General features: G+C 43.3%; 1 protein-coding gene across 1 annotated transcript in view; it reads right to left on the minus strand.

Annotated features, from left to right (window-relative positions):
* The window catches only part of macf1a (microtubule actin crosslinking factor 1a), a 199,157-nt gene that overhangs the window by 74,584 nt on the left and 105,016 nt on the right, over positions 1 to 19,557 (minus strand). Inside the window, exons 19-36 of the mRNA XM_070846005.1 lie at positions 19,315 to 19,410; positions 18,810 to 18,935; positions 16,269 to 16,421; positions 13,359 to 13,513; positions 13,133 to 13,259; positions 12,802 to 12,985; positions 12,226 to 12,392; positions 11,481 to 11,659; positions 11,225 to 11,363; positions 10,932 to 11,125; positions 10,542 to 10,701; positions 10,243 to 10,326; positions 9,930 to 10,037; positions 9,684 to 9,782; positions 9,417 to 9,539; positions 9,184 to 9,275; positions 8,621 to 8,756; positions 92 to 6,271 (exon numbers count right to left, since the gene is read on the minus strand). Of these exons, the coding sequence (XP_070702106.1) occupies positions 92 to 6,271; positions 8,621 to 8,756; positions 9,184 to 9,275; positions 9,417 to 9,539; positions 9,684 to 9,782; positions 9,930 to 10,037; positions 10,243 to 10,326; positions 10,542 to 10,701; positions 10,932 to 11,125; positions 11,225 to 11,363; positions 11,481 to 11,659; positions 12,226 to 12,392; positions 12,802 to 12,985; positions 13,133 to 13,259; positions 13,359 to 13,513; positions 16,269 to 16,421; positions 18,810 to 18,935; positions 19,315 to 19,410 (8,502 nt within the window). The remainder of the gene's footprint in view (positions 1 to 91; positions 6,272 to 8,620; positions 8,757 to 9,183; positions 9,276 to 9,416; positions 9,540 to 9,683; positions 9,783 to 9,929; positions 10,038 to 10,242; positions 10,327 to 10,541; positions 10,702 to 10,931; positions 11,126 to 11,224; positions 11,364 to 11,480; positions 11,660 to 12,225; positions 12,393 to 12,801; positions 12,986 to 13,132; positions 13,260 to 13,358; positions 13,514 to 16,268; positions 16,422 to 18,809; positions 18,936 to 19,314; positions 19,411 to 19,557) is intronic.

Consider the following 19,557-nt stretch of genomic DNA (forward strand, 5'->3'; position numbering starts at 1 on the left):
TAAAATAATATTATCATAAAAATCTGTGTATAAATGTTTGCAGAAGAAGATTTAAGAGAGAATCCTTCCCCAATGATCGAGCACCTCTTACCTTGGCAGTCTTGGATGCCGCGGCCTCTTTGTTTGACAGAACTTCTTGGCTCTGTTTGGCCTCATCCTCTCCCTCTTCCCAGCTCTCAGTAGCTGCATCAGACTCAGAGACTCCAGATGGTTCAGACTCAGCTGAAGCGTCTTCTACTGATTCTGGAGACTCAAGATGTTGCTGTTGAACATCTGAAGATTTTGCTTCAGGAACATTGGCAATATCAACTTCTGGTGGTTGGCGCCTTTTCTTCTTTTTACCTTTCCCTGATGTTTTATGTGGTTGTGTGCCAGGAGCCACAGATTGAGCTGTGGGCTGGATATCTGGTTTGCATGTGACAGCCTCACAAGAGGCATCAATGGGCTCCACAGCATGTCTGGTGTCGGAGAGGGATTCTTTGGATTCTTCTTCTCCGGTGGATGTTACCCCTGTCAATTGTTTGCCTTCCTCAATGTGAGAATTGGGTTCTTCTGATTGATATAAATATGGTGGGCTTTGCTGACTGGTCTCAGCTCCTTTAACAGTAATTGCAGAAGCCTCAAAATCATTTACTGTAACTGAAGGTCTGATGACATCACTGGCTGACTGACCGTCAGTCAGTTTGTCCATCGTCTGCCCCTCAGTAGAAGCTGAGTTATCTAAATCTGGTTTTGCCAGTGTCACCTCAGAATCCACCTTTTCTTCAGTTTGTAACTTCTCAGTATCAGGCTCAGTTTTGTCCGTCACTTTTGGACTCTTGGACTTCTTGTTCTTCTTGCTTCGCTTATTTTGCTGGGTTTCTTTAGGTTGGACGGACCGAGTTGTCTCAGTGTCTTTTGGGATTTCTTCCTTTCCAAGACTTCTCATCTTTTCACTCTCATTTGAAGAAGCCTCCAATTGTTTGGTCTCCGTTTCCTCCTTAATAGAAAGTTTCTCCACATTCATCTCTTCTGTGACCATTGACAAATTCATTTTATCGTCTTTTACAATTTTCATCTCTTCTTCACTGTCTTTTAGTGAACCACTGGGTCTCTCGACACTATCATCTTTGACATCAGGACTCTCCACTCCATCAGCCTTGGCTGGTGAGAGAGTTTGTGCCTTTGTAGCAGTTGTGCCTTGACTGTCTTTCTTCCCCACCTCACTGCGCAGTGCCTGGAGCTCCTCAGCAGCCTGCTTCTCACTCACTCCTTTTTCAAACACCTTTTTAAGGATGCTCTCTTTGGCTTTCAGTATCAAGGCTGCTTTTTCGTCTTCCGGCAGAGTAGATTTCTGGGGGAATTCTAGCTCCTTGCTTTTCTTTACCTCTAGACTGCTCTCTGGTTGTTCTGACTGTTGCAAGACAGAAGCCTTCTCTACAACTTCCTCTTTCTGCTCCTCCCTTTTCATCTCCTCTCTCTTATCACCCTTTTCAATATTCTTTGATAATGCCATTCTTATTGCATCTTTCTTTGGCTCGACAGTGTATTCTGTGAGCTCCAGAGGGGCTGGAACTCCTTCCTGTCCCTGTTTTACCAAATCACTTTCAGCGTCAATTTTCCCTTCAATCTTTGCTTCATTTTCTCCATTGGGAGGCTCTGTGGAAGCTGCCTGCCCATGAATCTGTGATTTCTCAGACTCGTTTTGTGATGGAAGCTCATCTGTGACTGCAACAATAGGCTCAGGCTGCCCTTCAATATGTGCATCAGCTTGGTCAATTTGAGAAGGCTGGTTTATCTCTGGAGGGTATGTTTCACCCTCTGCTTCTTTACCCTTTCCATTCTTTTTCTTCTTCCTCTTTTTCTTGCTTTTGCTGTCTGACTCTTTAGATGGAGAGGTCAATAACTGCCCTGACTGCTCAGCATCAGTGCTAGACTTGACCTCAATCTTTAAAGGTTTCTCTTTCTCCACTACTTTACCCTTTTCATCTGCAAAATCGTATCTCTGTTCTGCCACTTCACTTTTTCTACATTTCTCTTCACTCAATTTTGACGATTCAATGCTATTTCTGCCATTTTTTATCTCTGCTGCCACAAAACCTATTAAGTTTCCTTCTTCCGAATCATGATGAACCCCTGATGTGCTTTCATCACTGGATCTATGCTCCTCTTTCACAACCTTTTCCCCATCTGACTTTAAAACAGCAGGCCCTTTTCTGACATCTTCCTGTGACTCACTCTCAACATCATAGACATGCGCCTGAATGGATTCTCCAACAGAATCTCTGAAAATATTTTCCTTTTGTTTGTCATCAGTCTCACTCACACCTATCTGCAGTCTCTCATCAAGCTTCTGCTCTGATTTATTGGTGTCGGTCTGTGGTTCTATCTCTTCTATGGCTTGCTGAATTCTTTTCTCAACATTAGTGGCAAACTTACGCAAGAGGTCTATAGACTGGTCAGGCTCAATTAAAGCCTTTTCTTCCATTGACACTGCCGTTTGTAGTTTGTCCCCTTCTGTAGTAGTGTCATCAAACAGTGACTGATCTGACACTACTGTCACTAATGTTTTTCCCTCATCCTGTGTAATTTCTAAATCTGTCTCTGAAGTTGCAGCTCTTGAAGGCACCTCCATGTTTACATCTGACCAGTTTGCTGGACTGTCTGGGCTTGACACAGACATTATAACAGCAGGGCTGTTTGTGCCATTTGATGAAGCAACTGGTGTAGCGCTACCTTCATCTCCTTCTGTCTCCAATTTCTCTTGAATCTCTGAAGCTATGTCACTTGAGATGAGTCCTTTTGCAACGGCAACATTGAGATTGGAGACTTGTTGTCCAGTGGCAGGATCAACGAGGCCGCCTTTCAAAAACTGGTTGGTGGCTATGACCCTGACCATACTGTCTCCAACTAAACCTCTTTTACAGGCTTCAGATAGGGGAAGCCTTTCTCCAGTGCTGATATCAATGATCCCTCCACTGTCTGCCTGGCTTTGAAGCAACCTTAAAGCTGGAACTGGGTCAACTTGCTTTGAAGCAACTGCCTCTGGAAGGGTCAAGTTGTCTCTTGTTTGCTTATCCTGAATACCACTGAATGGTTTCACTTCCAAGAATCGTTTGCCAGTTTCAATATCTATCTTACCCTGGTTTACAAGCTCTGAATATGGCACAATGCGAGCAGTTTCTGGGTCAAGCACTCCCTGTGTTACAGTAGAAGAAGCCATGGCTTCACTAGCAATATTCTCATCCAAAAGTCCCTTAGAAACGGCCTCTGTCAATGTCAGTTTACATCCCGAGTCAGGGTCTGAAATGGCTCCTGTTGATGCCAGGAAAGCTACTGCTTCTGGGTGAGATGAAGGAATATCTTTTCCTTGGTAGACCCACTCTAATTCCTCTAACCCAGAAGCAATGGACCGGTCCACCAGTCCTCTATCTACAGCATCAGAAACTGACAATCTCAATCCTGAAGCATGATGTATTATACCACCTTCTGCCACCTGCTTTGCCAACACCTGATACGCCTCCTCAGACCTAATTAACCCTTTCTGAATTGCTTGCTCCAGAGGAACTGGAGACTTGGACTCTGGGTCAATAACACCTTCCATCTGTAGCTGTAAACTGGCTTTTGTGAGGGCTGTTGCTGAATCTGTATCCTTTCCTTTGTATGCCTTCTCTAGTGCCACCAATTCTTGTCTTTGATCCTCCTCAATCAGTCCCAGTTTTGCCGCTAGAGTGACAGAGACTTTCTTATCCCTGCGTAGGTCAACAATCCCCCCAGACGCCACTTGGGCTTCTAGAAGTCGAGCAGCAGTGTTGGGATCAATCAATCCTGTCTGAGCTGCCTCCCTCACCCCGCAGATTTGCCTTTTCTCTACATCCACAACCCCTGCAAGGGTTTTATCTGATTTCAGGACGCTCCACATCAGTTCTTCATCAAGCAAACCCTGCTGCATAACATCCTTCATGTTAAGTGATTCACTGCTGCTGGCATCTATGAAACCCCCAAAGAGACCTGCCTGAGCCATTAATTTAACTGCCGCGTGACCAGGAAGGACACCCTGAGCTACTGCCTCATCTGGGAGCAGCTTTTCCCCCTCTTCTGTCATCAGACCTCCCTCTTTGAGCTCTAGGACTAGCCTTGCCAATTCAACATCCTCCCCTTCCGTCTCCATTGTTGATTCAAGAATATCAATCTGAGGTTTAGCATGCATTGAGTCCGTCTCTGTTATAGGCACATTTTGTTTGATTTTTTCTGATTCAGTCTGGGAATGCTTTATATCTTTCCTTTCATCAGATTGTGCTGAATTAACATCATTTGTTTTTGCTCCCAGTGAGATGGGTTCTTTCAACACTCCTAAATCTCCCTCTGATTTGAGTGGTGCCATCACTGTTGTGATTGTACTTCTAGTCTCCTGACCACCACTATCCAATGGTTTGGATTCAGTTGCTATCACCTCATCTTGGCCTTTTGTTAATTCCTCTTCAAGGTTTTTAGCTGAGGACATTAAACTTTCAAGATTCGACATTTCTTTCTTTTGAGCTATTACTTTGGCATCATTTTCGGCTGCACAGGCTAAATCGCCCTCTACGGTTACTGATGGTTTATGCAGGAATGTGTTGTCATTTTCTCCATCATACCTTTCTTTTAGACTGCATACATTCATCTCAAATCCTTTGCTCGGTCTGGCTTCATTCAAAGTTTCTTCTTCAACCTCACTTTGTTTGACACTCACCACTTTATCTGTCAAACTAAACTGTGTCATCGTTAGCAACTTCCCCTGCTCATCTGAGTCCAAACTGCTTTGTGGCTCAACTTGACATCCACACACAGAGTCTCCAGCAACCTGTTCAGTGGCTTTGACCAACTCTACCAACTCAGGGTCTAGCAGCACCAATCTTTTTCCAGAATGTGCATCCACATAGCTATGAGTCATGAGGTGAAGCAGTAGCTTGTGTTTTGATTCTTCTTCAGGATCCATTCCATGTGTTGTTGGTGTAGCATCCCAGACAAGGCCTTCTGGAGAAGATGATGGTGGAGAAGATGATGGTGGAGAAGATGGAGGCGAAGAGGAGCTGGCAGAACCCCAGCTCGAGCGATTTAGAGATGGGGTACCTGACTGGTTCATGGTGGATAGAACATCTGGAATGTGAGTGTCTTTGAGAAAATTGACTATACTGGGCTCAAGGACCTCTTCAGCAGCCTGGTTTAGGGGCAGCACCTGGAGAGTTTCTGGGTTGTACAGAGCCCCAATTGCATGTCGCTGCCTTAGGACGTTTCTTGATAGCTCTCCTGAGATCACTCCTTGTTGAAGAGCCTCAACAATGGGCAGGAGTTCTCCAGTTTCTGGCCAGAGTATTCCCATGAAAGTCCAAAGAGACTCAAGGACCAACAAGGCAGAGCGAGAGGAGATAAGATCCCTGCGAACACTCTCTTCCAAATCCAAGCGTTCTCCACTGGCAGGGTCTAGAATTCCCCCATTTTTCAGCTGTCGTGCCAACATGGCACAGGCTAGATCCTGGTCCATAAGCCCATGACGCACAGCCTCATCAATAGTCAGCCGGTGGCCAGACCTGGGGTCAGCAATTCCACCAGCGAAGAGCTGAGCTTCGAGAAGTCTTACAGTAACTTTTCGATCAATCAGGCCTTCCTGGACTGCACGGAAAATGCCAACTTTTCTTCCGGTCTGGAGGCAGACAGTTCCTCCGGCTTGCTGTTTAACAGGGAGGAGGAGGAGACCTGATGCATCATCAAGGATGCAGCGCTGTTGTAACTCATATAGGTTTAATTTTTCCGCTGTGTTTGGATCGATTAGCTCTCTATGTTGCAGCCTTGGCTGGAGTTTGGTGACAGTTCTGGAAGTCAAAAGTTTCCGGTCTTCTGCTTGCTCCATAGTCATAATTTTTCCTGTTGAGCTTCGCAGGCCTCCAGTGTTAATCTGGAGCTCCAGAATACGAAGTCCCACCTCCTCTTTGATGAGCCCAAACTCCATGGCTGTAGTTACTGGCAACACATTTTGTTGTTGGTCATCTTTAGACTTTTTCACCAAGAGCAAGGCACTCTCTAGCTCAGAAAGGGACTGTCTGGTACGGTTGTCAATTAGGCCTTGAGCTAGACCTTGTTCCAGTGTGAGATTGAGAGGGGAGTCAGGCTGGAGGAGACCACCCATAATGACCTGTGCCTCCAGAAGTACATGGCAGGTGTCCTGGTCAATAAGCCCATGTTGGGCTGCTTGGAACACTGGGAATGTTTCCACTGTTCCCAGGTCAATTACTCCAGCAATGGCAATTTGGTTCTACAAAAAAAAAAGAAAACAAAATTGTAGTTGACATTCACTGGTAATATTAGCAAATGGGAACTTTGAACCAGTAAATGTATTATGTTAGGTTACTATGTTATATTATATTATACTATAATAGCGTTTTATGTGTAGAATCATATGGTAGAATTAGAAAAAGAAGAAAACCCACAACCAGTTACCACAAAACTTACAACAAATACAAGTTCTAAAAAACTATCATAGCTTTTTGTTGGCACAGGAATTTGATTATTTCTCATATTTTAATTGCTTTTTTATATTAAAAAGAGCTTCATACTTACCATTTCTAATACAAGCACTAAGCATGCAACAAAGCAACCAGTAACAAAAATGCAGAAAAAGCTCTAGATAAAAGGTAAGCAATCGCACATGAAGAACACAGAAGTGTTTAGAAGAAGAGGAGAATAAAATTTCTGTGTGAGGAAAAAACTTACAGGCAACGGTAAGAGAGAAAGCGAGCGCTACTTACCGTGTGGGCTTGTCCCATGGCACACACACTAATGGGCCAGCTTATGGCTCGGCAGAGCGAGGCGCGACAGGTGAGAAGCCGGTTGTTAGCATTCTGCATGCCACTCTTCATTCTGACTCCTGACACTGGCACTAATCTTCCTGCTGGCCTTACTTTTAAGCGGAATAGGTGCAGAAAATTGAAACTACGACTTCTTGAGTCTGACACGTTTAAGAAACTGACTAGCAGTGGGCTGAGTTATGTAATATTGCAATTAGTCACAATACACACCAGTTATGATTATTATAACTGGCTGGGTATTGTGACAGTACTGTATTGTGAGACACTGTATGATTTCCACTCAAACTTAAACTTAAACTAAACTGGTCTAACTCATTAAAGCACCGATCTGCAACAGATTTAGTGTGTTTATAAGCGTCCTGCTTTGTTCCAACTCTCATTCTGATCCTTGGCTCAGAGCTCGGATGTCCACAATTCTCCTTTGGCAGCTGTTAGTGGTTTTCAAGCAAAACGCTGGTTTAAAGTTTCACACATTAATTGTATGCATTAGAACAAACACAACAATTCCCGTTCACACACACACACTCTTGTGATCTGGACACAACATGCTCAAATGGTGAAGTGTTTTTTTTTTTTTTTTTTGCATAGCTGGCCTCTGGTGCACTTACACTCTAAACCACAAGTGACTTTAAAAACATCTATGCTTCAGTGAGTATTTGTTTAGTCACATTAAAGTTCCCTGTAAAAAACATACAACATTCACAGAGGAATCAACTATGAGGTGCAGCTGTCAGAAGATAAGAATTATCATGAAGGACTGTTTGAAACCTCAAATTCTCACACACATTCGATCTTCTTTTGACTGATGTACCATAAGAGAGGAACAATTTTATGACCAACAGTGAATGTGAGCTTCCCTTTGGTCAACTGCACATGTACACATGGGGTAAACATGATGCAGAGTAAAAGTAAATACTGAAATGTAATGTGTTGACTTTATGCAGTGGCTTTACTTTGTCACTACATAAAGAAAAGCAATATGACGCTATGTTGTAACTACAGAGATGAAAATAAAATCTGAAGGTGCATCTACTTCGAAAATGATGGATCTACAAAAAGCAGAGCTCTACAGCTTCTAGCTAACTGCTAGCATGACTTGGGCAGCAGTGCTCTAGTGCGGCACCACTAAGGCCATGTATTAACCATGTTAGCAGTTCAGCAGATGTATGTTCTGATGATAATGATGGTGATGAAGATGACAAAAAAGGGATGTGGACAGTTAATGAATGACTGCAGGCTTTTAGGAGAACAATGTGAGAGTGGAACACTCCATGCCAAGGCCCAATTCAGACAGTGTCATCCAGCTCTTCTTTGCTTGAAAGTGCTCACTTTCACTAAAAAGTGGGCTGCAAAGGCATTTTATGACAAAGACTAGAGCATCTTTTAGACTTTTAAATTATCACACTATTTGTACCTTTACCTTGAATGACAAAGGAGGTCAAACAAAAGAGCCAAATACAGAAAATGTCTCTTTTAAATCCTCTGAATACACGTCTGAATCGGGTCTGTGATATCTGTTAAACCAAACCAAGTCAATGAGTCGTTCATAGTGGTGATGTTTGTCAAAAATGCACTCTGTGAACACATGACATGCTGTACAACACACGCACACACTCTTGCTGGCCCACACATGAACTAACGCTTAGCTCGCAAGCGTATTCAGAATCAAAGCAACATTTTATAAAAGTACCTTCGCAATCACATTTTGTCAAGCTTGCAAAAGCTGAATATACATTTTTTGCCATAAATGCGCGGTATTCTCTCTCCATCTCAGCCCATCCCTCCAACCAATCTACCTTTCTCTCCTCCTCTTTGGCCAGCTGCTGCTCCAGCTGCTGCAGCTGCTGGGTGGAGCTATCACACAGCTGGTTGTAGGTGGCCGTCAGCTCGTCCAGCTGAGCTTCTACATGAGCGCGCTCCTCTGGGGACAACCTGAAGAGGACACAAGGGAGAAGTTTAGAGCAGGTGGGGTTTAAGTGTGTCTCAGTGTGTGATGCCAACATGTAGGTTTCTGAGTCTTTGATACAAATTGTCATTAAAATCTCAGTGGTTTTAAGTTGGAGACCTGTCAAGATCCAAAAAAGCGATTATAATTGTTCCAGAAGGACAAATAAGTTGCTCTACAGTTACAGTGGAAAAAAACCCCCAACATGCGATACAATAAATTTACTAAAACAAAAAATACATTAATTCACATACATTTTACTCTAACCCTCTTCACTTGAAACATTCCCTTTACCTTCCCCTGAGGTTTTATCCAATTCCCCAACTTTCCCAAAGTAGAATAAACCACTGGTGTAGTGACTGTGTTTGGGAAGCATGTGCAGTGTTTGTGTCCATGGATGTGATCTACACTTACTTGCTGGCCTGTTTTGAGAGCAGGAAGACCTGTGTACTCCTTATGGCTTCAGCCACTTCATCCTTCTTGGCTGCTAGTTGTTCAGTGATGGCCTTTAGAGAACAAATATGCATGGTGTCCTCCATCAACTACCATTTAAATGTTTCAATCAAACAGCAACTTATATTTAATTAATGACGGGGCGTCATGTTTACAGTATTTATATACAGCATCTAAACAGTTTTCTGTTGTACCTGTTGAGCAGCAAGCGAAGACTCTGCGTTGTCGCCCCCAGTCCGTCCCTGGAGGCCTTTCACCCAGCCCAGCAGGTCTGAAACCTGGCCCACCCTGGCCTGCTTCTCTTCCTCCACCTCTTTCTGCGCAGATGGAAAAAAAAAAGCTTTTACAAAATGAATCGCAAACTATTTACTGCATTCAGGCAATGATTTGTCATTAAATGAGAACTATACAAATTCCAGTTTCATCCAAGACAGTAATATCTACAGTGAAAAAAGTCCCACCTCTTCTTCTTCTAGTCGTCTCAGTGCATCACTGATGTACTTCACATGCTGGGTTGTCAAGGTAACCAACGCTGTGTAACGTGTGCGCAAGTCCATGAACTGTAACAACAAACCCAGAAACAATTAGATCCATGATGGTAAATTATATTCACACCAAAAAAGTGGTCTATGAATAGGTTATATATCTTAATATTGCATATTTTGGTGACATTAATCAAAAGACGATAGCAGACCCTCTATTCTTACCTCCTGAGTGATGGCGTCAGAGGAAGAGTGCATCCTCCTCCTCTTAACAGTTGACTTGTGCATAGATTCTACGAAGGCTCTGTAGGTCATCAGCTGTAGTTCATAATCCTACGAAATACAGTCAAAAGTAAGTAAATGAAGTGTAATGTGCAATTATTATAATAGAGAGAACATTTGAGTCAAATACATTCACATGTATTCTTGATGGTTTGTAACACAGAACTATGCAGAGACTAACAGATCATTTTGTAAAGATAAAGTGAATATCTTCACCCAAACTAAACCGTAGAAATACTCAGAAACAGTTTCTTACCTTCACTGAGGTGCAGTACTGTTTGGAGTGAGTCTGGCACTCATCTAGTTTGGTCTGGTTCTGTTCAATCTCAGCTACTAATGCCTGAAGAAGGGAATAAGCCAAATATAAAACATATCGTTAATACAAGTCTGTTAGACACAATGTGAAAGCTATTTCTTGTTTGTCCACTACATGATATTAGATGAAAAACATTATTTCCATCATTCTTTACAATCAATCCAAGGCAAGTGACAACTTAACCATCTATTTAATCCATCAACCCACAGATCAAAGTCTGTGAAATCAGTGCTACTAACCGTCTGATGGGCCAGTTGTTCAGACAGTTCTTTGCTGTCTGTCTGTCCAGGTTGTGTGCTTTCTTGTCTCTCTGTCGTTTCTTCGATCCACTTAATAAGAGCAGAGTGACCATCTCTGTACTGCTGCAGGGCCGAGCCCAGAGCTTCCAGATCGGCTCGTCTGCAACAAAGCGGGAAACGACTTTCAGACCATTTAACATACAGAAATATTAATTGAAAGTTTAGTGCTTTTAATGAATCTTGTTCTGTCATTATACATTTCTCTAAATAATCAGAGGTCAGAAAACAGGGTCAGTAACAAAACACTCATTCTCACTCTGTTTTACTTCAACATATTTATCCTCCTCCAAATATTTTCTCTATTCTCTATCTTCACCCCGTCCTGCTCACCGTGTCTCCATCTGTCTCTTGATTCCGCTCCACCTCTCCCCCATCTGATTGGCTCTCTCCTGGTAGCGCTCCAGCTCGGGGCTGCGGTCTGGGTGGAGCCTGCTGAGCTGCGACCCCGCCTCTTTGGCCCGACCCATCTCCGAGTGCAGTGACTGGAAGATGCCCTCCTGGTCGGCAAGCTCAGTCTGCCACTTCTGGAGGGAGATCAATAGGAAAACAAAAGAAGGATCAGAGTTACAGTTTCACCAGATTTCTCTTAAGCTGGCCATGAGAGGAGTTTATGTGTCCCTTACCCCTAATTGATCTTTGAGGTTTTGAATGGCCTTTGTGTCAGCAGGAACAATGTCTTCTTCACTCAGTCTGCTCTCGTGTTTCCTGACTTGACTCTCGGCTTCATCCAGGCTGCGCATCAGGATGTCGACCGTTTTTAACCTGATGAGGTAAAAGGTAAGAAGAGGTAAATAAATCGTGAAACATTCATGCTTATTTCTGAGTTAAGCAACAAACAGAATGGCCGGGCAGTGCTAGAGGGAGAAAAAGCACACTAACTTTTCTAGGTAGACAGACGAGAGGTTGTGTAGTTTATCTATTTTCTCTACGGCCTGATTGAGCTCAGACCGGAGGACGGGAACGCTGGAGGATGTCGGCTTCTCCTCGAAGAAGCTGACGCAGCGACGAGACACATCGCCCAAACTGGAGCGCAGCGCATCCAGCTCCGACTGCAGCTTCTAGAGAAGAAAGTGATTGTAAGTAAAGTAAGTAGCTATAAGTCAAAATGGAGAGCAAAATGAGGAGGCTAGGAATGTCCTACTGACCAAACTGTAACTAAAGAAAAGATCTTCCTGTGTTGTTTTACACATGGCCTGACAGATAGATGGCTTTTACAAATCACAAGTCACTGAAGAACTAAAATAACAATCTACTCATGGTACATATTTTTAAATTACATCTTTATAGTTTCCTCTGTGACAAACCCAAGAAGAGTGACACAAACACAAATATTTAGAAAACCTATAAGACCTACTAAGGAGATCTGTTTCATTAGTAAAATAACCAATATCACATTTCTGATCAATATTTACGATCAGATGTTTTGATTATTCTGGTACCAAGTCTATGACAAGATGAGGGTTTTTTTGCCCTTAATAAATCACAAGAATGTATAAAAGTAAACTCTCTACTCCCAATATTATAAAATACATTTTTCAGGAAACATTAACTGATGAAGCTGCATATTAACTTCATGAAGAAGTGTTATTGCTGGCTGCAGCCAGCAGATGGGGCTCAAACTGACCTCTTGTTCTGCAATCTGGACAGTGTTGTCGGCACTGTCACCTGACAGCCGGCTGGGGGGCGGAGTTTCAATCGCCCTCATCAGTCTCTGCTCGGCGTCGCTTAGACGAAGGGTGATGTTCTGCAGCTCCGACAGGTACGACCGAGAGACTGACTCATCCTTCTCCACTGGACGGACAGAAAAGAGAGAGAACGGAAGGATTAATGACATTCTCAGATTTTTTTTTATTTAGAAAAGTAACACTTTAGTGAAGTAACACTTAAAGTAACTCATTTTTACTGGACAAAATACTGACAGGCAGATAACAGTTCTGGATGGTTTGATACTGAGACATTATTTTACTTCAGTTTGACTGATTGTAGTTCGAACAGAAGTTCAGCAGTGACACTGTTTGAAAACACTTAATTATATGTAGCAGAGATATTCAACTAGTGGTGGAAGAAATATTCAGATCCTTTACTTAATCTTCTAATTATGCACTTTAAGAATACAGCAGTCCAAGTAAAAGCCCTGCATTAGATAGATTAAATAAAAGTGAACACATCCATGAGGGTTTCTTTGTCATTCCCGTCTCACCCGTCTCCATGTTGAGCAGCAGGTCCTGGCAGTGCTGCTGGGCCTGCTGAACGTCCTTCTCCAGCTCTCGTCTTTCGCCTGCTGTGAACAGAGAGCTCTCTTTGCTGTCAGACAGGAAGTCGGCCAACTGGGACTCAAGGTGATCCAGGACCTGCTGCCGCTCTGCCGAAGACTGACAACGAACCTGGCAGGTGAGACCCGGAGGGGAAGAAGGTAAATAGGAAAAGATTTCAGTTTAACAGACCAGAGTAGAAAAGAAGCAAAGAGAGCAAGAGAATAAAAAGCACACACACACACACACACACACACACACACACAGAGTAAATCTCACCGTGTCCAGGTTCCATTCGGAGACAGTCCTGATGTCTTTGAGCAGGTAGTGCCAGGACACCACGCTCTTCATGTTCACATGCAGCTGATGCCACAGAGACATGACCTTCTGGTACAACTGCTCCGCCCTGTACACACACACACACACACACATCACTGGTGTATCTTATGCAATTTGTAGACAATCATCTTCAAAACAAAGTGTTTGTTTTAAGCGTGTGTCTCACCTGCTGGCTGTGTCGATGGCCTCCTGGTTCGGAGGAGGGACGGTGAAACACACTGAGGGGACCATGGCCTCGTTCCCTGTCGGACTGATCACCTTCCACTTGGTCCTCTGAGAGTTGTCCTCCAGCACACACTCCTCGCCTCGGCTTATTGTGATCTGAGAGGAGGAAGAGGTGGAAGATGGAGGAATAGAGAGACCACAAATGGGGTGCAGAAGATGGAAGGGAGGTGATGGAAAGGCAGGTGGAGAATAAATTAACCCCAAGATGGAATAGTAGTAAAAAGAAAGATGACGGAGGTTGGAAGACAAGATGGATGGAGGAGAGACCAGATGAAAAAGAGGAAAGCAAGGGAGGTAAAATCAGGGAGGAGAGAAGAGAAAAACATGTAAACCAAAACTGATAACAACAAACTCATAATGCAACACAAAATGCAAACGTTCATGAACTTTGTGAAGTTAGCAGAAGCCCTAAAATGATATGACATTAGAGACCTTGACACAGGAACGATGTCATGTGGACTGAAAGCTGCTTTGCACCTCTAAACTGAAAGCTTTTATTGTGAAAGCAGCAAATATTCTCCAAACTTGAGGTTTACTGATACGTGGGCTGGGTTTCACAAATTCACCTTGAGCACCGACAGGGAAAAAGCCACCGGTGATTTTAGGAAACCCAGCGCAGGACAAAAACAAAGTTTGGGGTTAGAATCTGGAAAATTCAGCTTTGAAATAAAGACAAGGCAAAGCCATGACTGTGGGGAAGAGTTTTAGGGCTGAGCAGAAAAGGCTACTGCTGTACTGCCTCCCCCACCCACCACCCTCTCTCACCCCTTGCCTGCACACACACACATATCAATACATCAATAATGCAAAGCTATGCGCATACAGTAAATACATGAAATGTAAATTAGGCTTAAAGCTGTGACTTGTTACTGTCTGACTGACTGACTGAGCCTCAGAGGCACTGACTGTTAAATTCAGTTCAGGTCAGTTCAGCTCACTGGTTGCCGCCGGCCCTTATCAACGATTACGTCAGCGTCATCCTCACCTCTCACTTCCTGTGTGCCCAGTATCAAAGTATTAGCGTGTACAAAAGGGGACTAAACAAATGGTGGATACACAGAGATGAAATGGTGGTTTGTTGCCCCACCCTACTTGTCTGTCTCCTGTCCTTTATGTGCCATTTTCTACTTTGGTTTCGTACTAGGTTTTGTCACAAACATCAAACATGTGCCACCAGATTCCTGTAGTGCCATCAGGACACGACAGGCTGCACATACAGTACAGAGGTTAATGTTTTTGATAATATCTATAAAACAACAGCAACAATTCAGCAAAATTAGCATTTTGTTGTGATCAAAATGGGATTTGTTGTGTTTTATCTCCAATTTTTGTTTCAGGGTAGAAAATCCAATGAATGGAGGGCACACAGATCCAATTCATACACACACACACACACACACACACACACACACACACAGAGTATGAAACCACTCGTTACATCACTGACAGCGAATCTGATAAGAGAGGAGCAACCACGGCAGTGCAGTGTGTGCAGTGTAAGAATCTGAGGTGAGAGAGGGAGAATATAGGCAGCTATACCTGAACGTTTGTCTTGCCAGCCCAGCCGACAGACGAGAGGAAGGGAAGAGGATGAGGAGGAGGAGGAGGAGGAGGAGGAGGAAGAAGAGGAGGAGGGAGTGAGAAGGGAGAGGTAAAAAGGTACATGAGGGTATGGAGAGAAAGGAGGAGACACAGGAAAGTGAAGGAGAGAAAGATTACTTTTGGTCATGTGCACGTTGGTCCAGAGGTCTGGTGAACATCAGCACACACCGACTGCTTTGAATATAACTTTCAGCTCTGAGGCAGCTTTTTTTGGAGCAGGGGTAGAGGACCAAACCAGCCCACCTCTTCACCTGGTTACAACACCTCACATTCAGTGTGCTTCAATGAACAAACTGGCCCTGAGGAATCTCACACAGCAAACTAAAAATAGCAGCATAAGGGGGCAGCAGCATGTCCACCCTGCTAGAGTGCTAGGTGCTGGTTTTCAACTGAGCCTGCAAAGGGGATGAGACAGATGTATAATTGATTGGCTTTTAGATTCCCTGCGGACATCACAGCTGCGAGTGAGAGGCAGAGGGAAACTTTCCTGGGTTTTTATGTGAGTTATATAAAAGTGGCACTGAGGGTAAAAACAATGCACGGCTTCGCTCCTCTTCTCCTTAATCATTTCTTTACTTCCAAGTGTCTTTTGGCTATTTTGGATGAAGATGCCATCACAGAGCTTTGAGAGGGGAACAAAGGCAAAGATCATCTATTGTGAGAAGTATGCCAATGATCATTATCATTATGCCTACTCAGCTCCCAAACTGAGCGCTGCATTTTGTACTTGCCAGATAAAATGAAGCGAAAACAGTTGGGAGCAGTTGCCAAATAAATTCCACTCCTGTTGTCTATTCATCAATATGGACCACCTAGGCTGAGAAAAGAGTTGGTGTAGACGGACTCATCAATCTAAAGACTGACAAAAAAAACAACTAAATTTAACAGCATGGAGGAAGCAGCTAAAATAGAACAGCCACAAAGTGGTTGTGGAAGGGGCTTGGAGAGGAGGTGCAGGGCAGAGAGGAGGCGGTTGGTGGTGAGGGTTAAAACAATAGAGTGGTGAGGTCAGTGAGCTGGTACTGCTTATACACACACGTCCTGTTACAACCCTGTCCTGGTAGTCAATGCGTTCCTTATAAAAACCTTCATTAACAAAAGTATCTGGGAACTATGAGAAAAACTAGTTTATTTTAGCTCAGCTGGATTAACAGATTTGTAGGATTTCGGTATCAGAAACTACTAAACTGAGAGAGAAAACATGCACAGCCACATGTTCATGAAGTATAATACATGGTGGGTCCCATACCTCTATCTGTCTGTAGTCGCAGATGGCTTTGATGGGCGTTGTGGCTCCCAGGGTGCTCTCGGCGCTGCGTGGGCGGAGCTGCACCACCGTCTTGGCGCGGCCCACCAGCCTCGCCACTGTGCTCCTGTACTCAATCAGCTGTTCCTTCTCCTCCTACAGGACAGAGGAAATCAGTCAAAGTGTCCATCACTTCATGTTGGAGTTACAATGGTTAACTTTACCAATCCTTTTCATTTAAATTATGCAGACTGACCACCATCATCTGTGACTTAATTCATCAGGCTGTGGATCATATTATCAGTCACTGTCACAGGCCTCCGCTGCCAACTGATCACTGTAAAGACTAAACCAGAGGCTACAGCCATGCTAGCAGCTCTGTGAGGCTGTGCTTCATGCTAATGTTAGCACCCTGATATCCTTCAAATAACGATGCTGATGTTTAGTAAAACTTTACTATCTTAGTATGTTAGCACGCTACAATTTGATGGGAATTGGACAAATTCAGACTCTGACCTCCTTGTGGCACAAGATAAAAGGTTCACAGATCACCGATGAATATGTGTGCAACATTTCACATGAAACTCCATCCAATAGTTGTGAAGGCATCTATAGCCACCAATAATATTACTGTGCATCTTTCTTTGAGTTATTTATTTCTCATCACAAGAACCTGCCAAAATCATAGGAAACACATTAAGTTAATATTCCCAATTAGAAAACAGTGCAGGTCCTACAAATTCTAATGAGCTTATTAGCCTGTAGCCCCTGAAATGAGTGTTTTCTGACTCAGCTGCTTGTGTTAGCTTGGGTGCTAACCATGAAACATTTAAGGATGTGCTCTTCATCCTGACAGGTTGGATTACATTTCATTTCTGTCTCGCCCCCAGAAGAGAGAGCCATTAAGGATTCATTATGGACACACACACACACACACACACACACACACACACAGACAGGTGTGGAGAGAGGTACAGAGAGAAACAAGAGTGAGGCAGAGAGGAGGAAGCGAAGAGGGGGCCTCCGTAAATAACTCTATAAATTACACCCCTGAAATGAATTTCACACTAAGATGGCGTTCTCTGCAGTCAGCACAACTATAACAAGTCAGATGACAAGAAGAAGAAAAACTATTTATACAGAGATTAAAATATGGGAGCATGAACGATTACAAAGTGATCCGATCTAACAACAACCATCACGACAAGAAAAATTAGATTGTCAGAGGAGCATTGATTTCACATGTTTTCTTAGGAAATAAAAGGGCCAATAAAATGCTGAATCACTTTAGGTGTGATGACCCCATTAGTACATTTTGTACCACATTTCAAAATTGTTTTTTAAGGTCAGTGACAATAAATTATAAATAAATTAATAAATGATAAATTATAATTGTAAAATCTAACCCTACAGTTATTTAATGAGTAAACAAGCAAACATGTGAGAGAGTGCAAACAGACCCCTGAATAAATCAAAAGAGAGGGCAAAGCTTGCAAACAGCCTCTTTTAAACTCTAATTTCTGCCAAAAAGAGGGTGAAAAGGCTGATTTAATATCATCTCCTCGGTTATTATGAGAATCAAATAAAAGGTTCACACTCCCAGTGTGGAGTTCATTAACTGGAGCTGGAAACTGATTAACACACACACACACACACACAAACCCACGTAGCTGTAAACACCATTAGACAGCATGTGAATATACCGTAGCCTCATGATGTATGTAAGAATGCTGCCTGCACACAGACCTGTGAGAGGAGCAGCTGTTTGTGACACATGTACACACCTCTTTATTCAGAGGATATGCTCACTGCTCTGGCCTGTGGAGCGTTGCCCACACTAACTCTGCCATCTGTTTGAAGTCAGAGGTAAAAGTGTGTATGTGTGTGTGTGTGTAAGGTTGGTGTGAAGATGGCAGGCCCATAAATGTGCCACAGGGGGGATGATTCAGCGAAGCTACTCTTTAACAGATTACTTCACCCTGTCATGCGGCGTGCTGCAGCTGCCTGAGGCACAGCACAACATTCAGGAGGACGATGGTATGCAAACACATCGCTACTGCGGGTCTCTGTTGCTCCTGTGCTATGAAATAGTTCAGATGTGGTCACATTATTCCCGTTAAAGCCTGCGTCCAGGATTATTCTGCATTAATCATACGCAGGTTTGCTCTGTGCACACAAGGTGGCAGCGAAGCCTCTAAACACATTAGCACAAAAGCTTTTATTTTGGAAGTAGAACCCTTTCCTGGATTGACTACACTGAAATAAAGACGTGTCCTCAAACACTGTATACTGCCTGCTATTGAGTGTTTTCACCACAACTAATTGCCTTGCTCAAGGGCAAGGAATTCAGTGCCTTCTTTCACTGAAGCTAAAACACAGTTCAGACCAAACGTCTGAGGGACAACAGACCTATGAAATGCTGTATATGAAATATGAAGTATGCAGAAATGGGTGATCTTTTCTGTTGGGAGTTGCCTGTTAGGTTTTCCTGGAGTGAGAACTGGAGATAAAAACTGAGGAGGACAAATGAAAGGCAACAGATACCATTGAGTCCTGCAGCAGGTCCTCCAGTTTGCTCAGTCTGCTGTTCTTGTCGCACGTGTACTGTCTCTTTATGGTTTCCTGGAGCTGACGCAGGTACGATTCACAGTCCCGAGCATCACTCATGAACTGACAAAACAAAGAACATTTTTTAAAAACATATTAGAGTGATTCTGACAGGAACTTGTAGAGGACAGTGAACATGCTTTATTTTTAAGTCTAAGGGGCATCATGGGTTTGAAGCCAGAGGAATATGAAGCAGGTAAAATAAATATATTCTCTATAATCATTATAAAGACACACTTTTATAGAGCTGGTGTGTAATTGTCTATGACTAAAGCTATTCTCACTCAGAAGTCATCATGTGCATTTGGTGGAAAATACTGTGAAACTGCAATAACAACTTAACTATACAATATATATTACTGATTCAGCAGATTGATTTATTTTTCTGTTTCTGCTCATGTGCAAAATCATAATGATATCTGTGCCTGGTTAGTGGCCTCACCTGGAAGTATGCTGTGTTGTCTTTGAGATGCTGCTCTACACACATACACAGCTGGTTCACCCACTGCCACTGAGTCTGCAGGGCTGCACTGTAAGCCTGAGAACATGCAGAGGGACGGAGACAGACGGAAGAGAGAGCCCCAAAGTTTTTACACAAAGTTTGTGCTTCCAAAGATAGGACAAGAACAAGGATGTTGATTCTGTGCAGTCATACGTAGTGAATAGCAGAGAATAGCATGAAAAC

The sequence above is a fragment of the Pempheris klunzingeri genome, chromosome 16 (genome assembly GCF_042242105.1).
Source record: "Pempheris klunzingeri isolate RE-2024b chromosome 16, fPemKlu1.hap1, whole genome shotgun sequence".
Lineage (NCBI taxonomy): Eukaryota > Metazoa > Chordata > Actinopteri > Acropomatiformes > Pempheridae > Pempheris > Pempheris klunzingeri.